The sequence below is a fragment of the Oryzias melastigma genome, linkage group LG14 (assembly GCF_002922805.2).
Source record: "Oryzias melastigma strain HK-1 linkage group LG14, ASM292280v2, whole genome shotgun sequence".
Lineage (NCBI taxonomy): Eukaryota > Metazoa > Chordata > Actinopteri > Beloniformes > Adrianichthyidae > Oryzias > Oryzias melastigma.
The window spans coordinates 12,591,761-12,597,760 of NC_050525.1; the positions used below are offsets into that span (position 1 = coordinate 12,591,761).

A 6,000-nucleotide genomic window follows, 5' to 3' on the forward strand; every position below is an offset into this window, starting at 1 on the left:
GTGTTAAAGGGTTCTGGATTGGAGGTTTATAGTGTCCAATTGAGATTATTCCGCAATATTTACATTGATTTCTCATAGATTTGTGTTCATTTTAAAATGTATTATAATATATATAGATATTTGTTTGTTTTTTGTCATTACCGTCTTCTTTAGAGCTTATCCTGCTTTTTAAATTGCTATAGCACAAGTTTTTGAGAATTTCCTGGTGCCTTTTCCCACTACAAACAATGTTATTTTATTCCTGGTGAACTTATTGTGTTTTAACACTCTTGGGTGTGTTTTGCCTCTGATGTTTGTGCAGCAGGCGATTTAATAAGAGCATATAAAAGCGCGTTCATATTTCATGCAGTCAAATGTGAGGTAGTAGAAGCTGCAGAGAAACCGCTGACACATTTCATGCTGTCGCTGAGAAGGAAATCTGAGGCGTCTTTCTTAGCTTATTAACATCTCACACCACCCACCCCTTTATTTTAAATGGTCATTCAGAAATCTAAATCTGTGTAAAACGCCGCCACATGTTAAAGTGTAGTGATGTAATCCACAAATCCTCACACTGTCCTGAGAAACGTCCCCAAAGTCCACCGGAGCAGCATTTTCTTTCCCCTCCCTTCCCTCTTTTTGTCCCCCCTCCCTCTCCCCTCTTCTTCTATAAGCCGACCTCTACTGTATCTACTCCCGGCATCACACTGCAGAGCACTGAGGAGGACTCAAAACGCACCAGAGAAGGTGAGAACGACTCTTAAACTCTCATTATAGACTGAGCCTTGTGGTGCATCATGCTGCTCTGTTCAGGCCGATTCTCTCTCTACCTGCCCTGGAGGAAATATCTGCCTCAAACTGCACTCTGGCAGTAATTTGACTACAACAAATGAATACAGTTGATTTGCTTCATGCACTTTCTTTCACTCATTCAGAAGGTGAATAAATCAGCCTGCATTCTGTGGAGAAAAAATGCGTCAGTCTTGGCAACTGACCAGTGAAGTTTGCAGTTGAGGTTTTTGCAGCGTAAACACTGGGACTGTATTGTGATTATTGAGGGGACTTCTGGTGTGTTGGGTTAAGGCTGCAGAAATGTGATCTTCCTGAAACCTCAACCTACAGCAGAACAAGCTATATTTGTTTTAACCCGAGAGACAAAAACAAAGACTTTTTTTTAACAAAATGCTGCTTTGATTTTTTTTTTTTTTTAATAGGACACTTGGGAGGATGCTCCATTTTACGATAGTATTACTTTTTGGTAAGATATTTGTCATAAATAGTATTTTTTAATATTTCTGACTCACAAAAAAGTTAAAAAATCTGTTGTCGCACTAATTCCAGGGTTTGCATCAGCTCAGAAAGTGGTTCAGTTGATGTATTGCTCCATCGGGGAGAACCACCTGAGAATGGATTGCAAATATGCGCTCCCCCAGGAGTCACCGGAACCCTTCTGCAAGTACACGCAAGGTGAAAGGCTCCTCGACACCACCGACCCTGACGAGGAGCAGCACGCGCCCTTCAAGAACCGCGCCAAAGCCCGCCTCTTCCCGGGAAACATCTGCCGCCTGCTGTTCAAAAACCTTCCCAACGGCAAGTCCAACTTCACCTGCAACATCAAACAAGCTGAGTCAGGCACAGCCACCAAAACTTCAGTGGTGGAAAAAAGTAAGCTGCCCTTCTTGGCCATTGTTCCCCCACAGCAGTCAGCTTCCTGTTATTTTATGTGCAAAAATACGACATCCTCCTCCTCTTCTTATTGCAGTGCTCCTCCTCCCCTGCTCAGCATGGAGTGTCCTATTCCAAAGCTGCAGTGGCCTGCTGCTGACCTTGATGACACTACCTGTGCTGCTGGAAACCCACTGGCTGTGAGGCAGGAGCAACCGCATATGTTCACACTGCATCCTCTGGTGACGAATGCTGGACTCTCCCTCAAGTTGTGTGTATGCACAAGGTGCAATAATCGAAACTGAATGTATTTATTACTATATATTTGGTATGTCATAGGGCTGAATTATCTACAATATGCATTCAATTATGAGCACAGATATGGCTGCGTACTCTTTGTACTCACAAATACAAGCAGCTGTTTAAGCGGTAGTAATAATCTCCCGGGATTAAATCAAATTCCGGACAGATTTGCTTACAACTTTAAAAGCATGAATGTGACTCAGCTCTAAATCTGAGAGTCTGTATGCTGTTCACTATATACACCCAGTTTTAGCAATTGTAGTCTAAACTATTATGAATATTACGTATTCACGACAGATCGTATCTGTTTCTGCAAGGTGATCAGCAAACTTCTAATAATGATGCAACATTGCTCCCCACAGCGTGAGTTATTACTGAGTTCCAGCACTATTTAAGACAAGCAATCTATTTTGCTGGACGGAAATCTGTCCCTTGTGTCTTTTCCTGGCTGCTCATCAAGTCATGAGGAGAGGAGCGCTGTGACACAGGGCACACAAGTCCACTCAAAGACCGGCTGTGTTTTTTTTTCTTAATAAGATTTGGAATAGTTACAAAGAATGCAATTGAGTGTAACTTTCAGAAACAATCCTTAGAGAGCACAAACCCACATGCATGAGCTGCAAAGTCTTACTGCAATATTACATACGGATGATATACAGGAAACCAAAACACCTTGTGATCTGATTTTGCCTTTCACTTGTGCCTGACGCCGTCATGTTCAGGCTTGCTCCTTCAAAGCTATGAATAAAATCCAGGGTGTGACAGTTCTACTTAGAAATGTACTCGGAATATGATTTTAAAATTGCAGGGTTTTCTCTGATTATAAAGAGGATTTTCTTAAGAAAAATGTATAGTTCTATAGGTGATTATGTAGCACAAGCACAATCACATAGACTGAAAGCACTGCTGTGTTATGTACTGTATCATGACAATAAACTGAACTGACTCAATGTAACAAAGAGGCATTTTGTTCCATGAATTCCTCTCTAATTAACCAATTAAACAGTGGAGAGTATATTTGTGTATCCCGAATGTGGTGGGGTGGGACAGATCTGGGCCACATTTGACTGCAGTGTTGCTGAAAAGTGTATTTGTTTTCAATAAATTAGTTATTTTCAGATCTATGCCATTAGAACCTGCAAAACAAGTGGAGATAATCTGTCAATAAACTGTTTTTGGCGCACTAGCTAGACAGTTTTATTCTGCTTTTTAGTCAGGGTTTGTATTATACTATTTTTTATTTTACAATTATTTTGGTTTCTATTTCAAATACATCAACTTAGACAAAACAGATCTAAGTGAAACAAAGTTGTTGTTTTAAAACGTGTGAACACAAGAACTCTAATCGTTGTCTGTATATGAGGTCTGGACTAAGTGAGTATGACATCACCCATGGAAAATGGCTTACCTCCTGCTCCAACCAAATGCAGGTGAATCAGTCGCCAAATGTTTTTTGCGATATTGACGTTCGCCATGTTGAAACCACCAGATGACGTCAGTAAGCAGTGATTGGTTTGAGTCAATGTTTCTATGGCAACCACTCTCACCAATTAGGAGTTAGCTTGTTGGAAGTCCACACCACCTACCACTTCAAAGCGGGCTACACGATGGAGGCATCTGATTGGCCAGTTTGTAACATGAAAAACTAGGAAAAAAAGAAAAAACTATCATGAAAAAATAGAATTAGCAAAAGATAGAGCAAGAACTGTTATTCTGACAAATGGAATGACTGAGTAATAGCGGTTCATTTCTCAATAAAAGTCTGTGAGATTTTGGTTGATACTTCCTGTTTGAAACACTAGGGGGGGAGGGGTAACTCAGTCCAGTTCTCATATACAGTCGGTGGTTCTCATGTTGGGTCAAGAATGAATCATTTAAAATTTTATCGAAGTCGACAGAATTCAGCAGCTGTGTTGGGTAGTCGAGTAAGCGCATGACTGCGTGGGAAGTGAGAACTCTCTTGTGTACATGCAGTTCATCTGTTATTTCCCTGAGTCAGGCGTAATTCTTTCTAACTCTAAAATGAAATCACAACTAATTGAGTGACCCTTGCTGTATTTTCCAAACCATAAGGCACACTTAAAACTTTTGATTAAAGAATATGCCTTATAATTCAGTGCACCTCCAATTGATTTTCTGTGGTACGCAGCCCACAAAAATCTTTCAAACCATTTTAGCAGGGCTTGATGCTCTCTGTGAATGTAAATGAGTTTAATCACGTTGGAGTTAGTTTATAGCTGTACTATAGTTATATTTTGAATTTACAAACTTTTTTATTCTTCAAAACCAGAGAGCCACAATGGAAGGTAAAAAAGCCACAGATCCTAGGGGTTGCAGACTCCTGGACTAGACTAAAGACAAACCTTAATTTAACTAACGGTGTGGTCGGCTCTTTGGAAAGATACTGGTGACGCCTGGAAAATTTCAAGGATACCTTTTTAGGTACTGGAGCAAACGACCACACAAGCACAGGCATGTTTAGAATATAAACTGTAAATGTATTTATGCAAAAAAAAAAAATTAAGATCAACTCTGATTAGCCACTTTTTCATCAAAAAACAGAGCTCAGTGGAAAAAAAAAACGACACTATCTTTGAATAGGATTGTGTCAAAGTGATGTGACAAAAAATAATGAAACAGCAAAATAATGAAGGTTAGGGAGTCTTTAGTGGTTAGTAGGAGCTTCTTTAGAAAATGAGTCATCTATGGTTTGGGAATTGGTTAATTTCAAGCAAAAACAAACAAAAAAAACAATAAAAAAGACAAAAGAAATATATATTAATTATTTTTTAAATGAGCCTGGAATTTTTGTTTAAATATTTGTGTATGAAACAAACCTACAGAGTGAGGACTGAATCTAGCAGAAACTAAATTTTTTGAGAAAATACTGAAAAGCAATGATAGGAACACAAATCTTTACACTAAATTATTATATTGACATCACAATGAAATTCCCAGTGCTGTCCTCTAAAAGTCATCTACAATTTTTCATGTTTACATCTAATATGCACAGTACACAAATAGCTGTTATTTTGTAAGCAGCTTTAAGCCTTCTTCCCCCAATGTTGGTTCAAACATAAAAACAAACAAACATGACCATAAGTTAACATTTTATTAGCAATTTGCAGGGACAAGTTAGCACTTTATGCAAAAAATTAGTATTTTGTGAGCAATCTGTTCACACAGATTAGTATTTTACAATGATCAACTCCTACGACTTTCCCCTCAAAATGCTATTTTTTCCCCACAAAATACAAATTTGTTAGCAAAAAATCCTAATTGCTCACAAAATGCTAATTTTGTTCCCCACATTTAGTTTTTTGTGGGCAAAAATAACGAAGTTGTTAATGTGCCCACAATATACAAATTATTGCAGACAGTTTGCTAAAATTACAACATTTAAATTTGTGCCTCAAAAACATGTTAATATGTCTCCAAAAGTGCACAAAATACTATTTTGCGTGAACTAAGTGTTAATGTTTGCACACAAAAAACAATTCATTGCCCACAAAATTTTAATTTGTACAAAAAAAATCCTAATTTGTGCTAGCTTTCTGATCACAAAATTCTGACTTGTGCACACAACATATAAATTCGAATTTGAGCCAACGAAAAGCTACTTTTGCCCACAAAATATGAATTTATGCCTACAAAATACAAATTATTTCCCTCAAAATGCTCATTTTTGCCCACAAAATACTAATTATTGCTTACAAAATGCTTATTTGCACCCACAAAATACTAATTTGTGCCCATAAAATCAAAATAACTCCCAACAAAATGTGTATGTGCCCACAAAATGGTCATTTGTGTCATTTTTATTTATGTTTGTTTAAAATGAAAAAGTTGCTTCATGTACCTGAACAAATGAGCTATTTTGGAGCCATAAGCTGGGCAGGTGTGTGATGCAATCACTATGATATGGCCAAAAGAAATGGAAGAGGGAGATTTCCTCAGAGTGAAACTGCTGCTCAGCTTGTGTTATGAGCTCCCCGTCAGAAATGTGCATTAAGTGGAGTGGTGGACCACTCTCTCATTGTTCATTCTTCCAGC

The 6,000-nt window shown here is 38.2% G+C and overlaps 1 protein-coding gene across 2 annotated transcripts; it reads left to right on the forward strand.

Annotated features, from left to right (window-relative positions):
• Nucleotides 1-23: 23 nt before the first annotated feature.
• Nucleotides 24-2,962, forward strand: LOC118599609. Of its 2 annotated transcripts, XM_036215140.1 has the most exons (4): nucleotides 48-726; nucleotides 1,194-1,237; nucleotides 1,321-1,644; nucleotides 1,742-2,962. In XM_036215140.1, the coding sequence occupies exons 2-4, from the start codon at nucleotides 1,207-1,209 to the stop codon at nucleotides 1,846-1,848; spliced, it is 462 nt and encodes a 153-aa protein (XP_036071033.1). In that variant the 5' UTR covers nucleotides 48-726; nucleotides 1,194-1,206; the 3' UTR covers nucleotides 1,849-2,962. The 2 variants fall into 2 exon arrangements, with proteins under 2 accessions (XP_036071032.1, XP_036071033.1); XM_036215139.1 differs by lacking the exon at nucleotides 1,194-1,237 and having other exon boundaries at nucleotides 24-726.
• The last annotated feature ends 3,038 nt before the right edge of the window (nucleotides 2,963-6,000 follow it).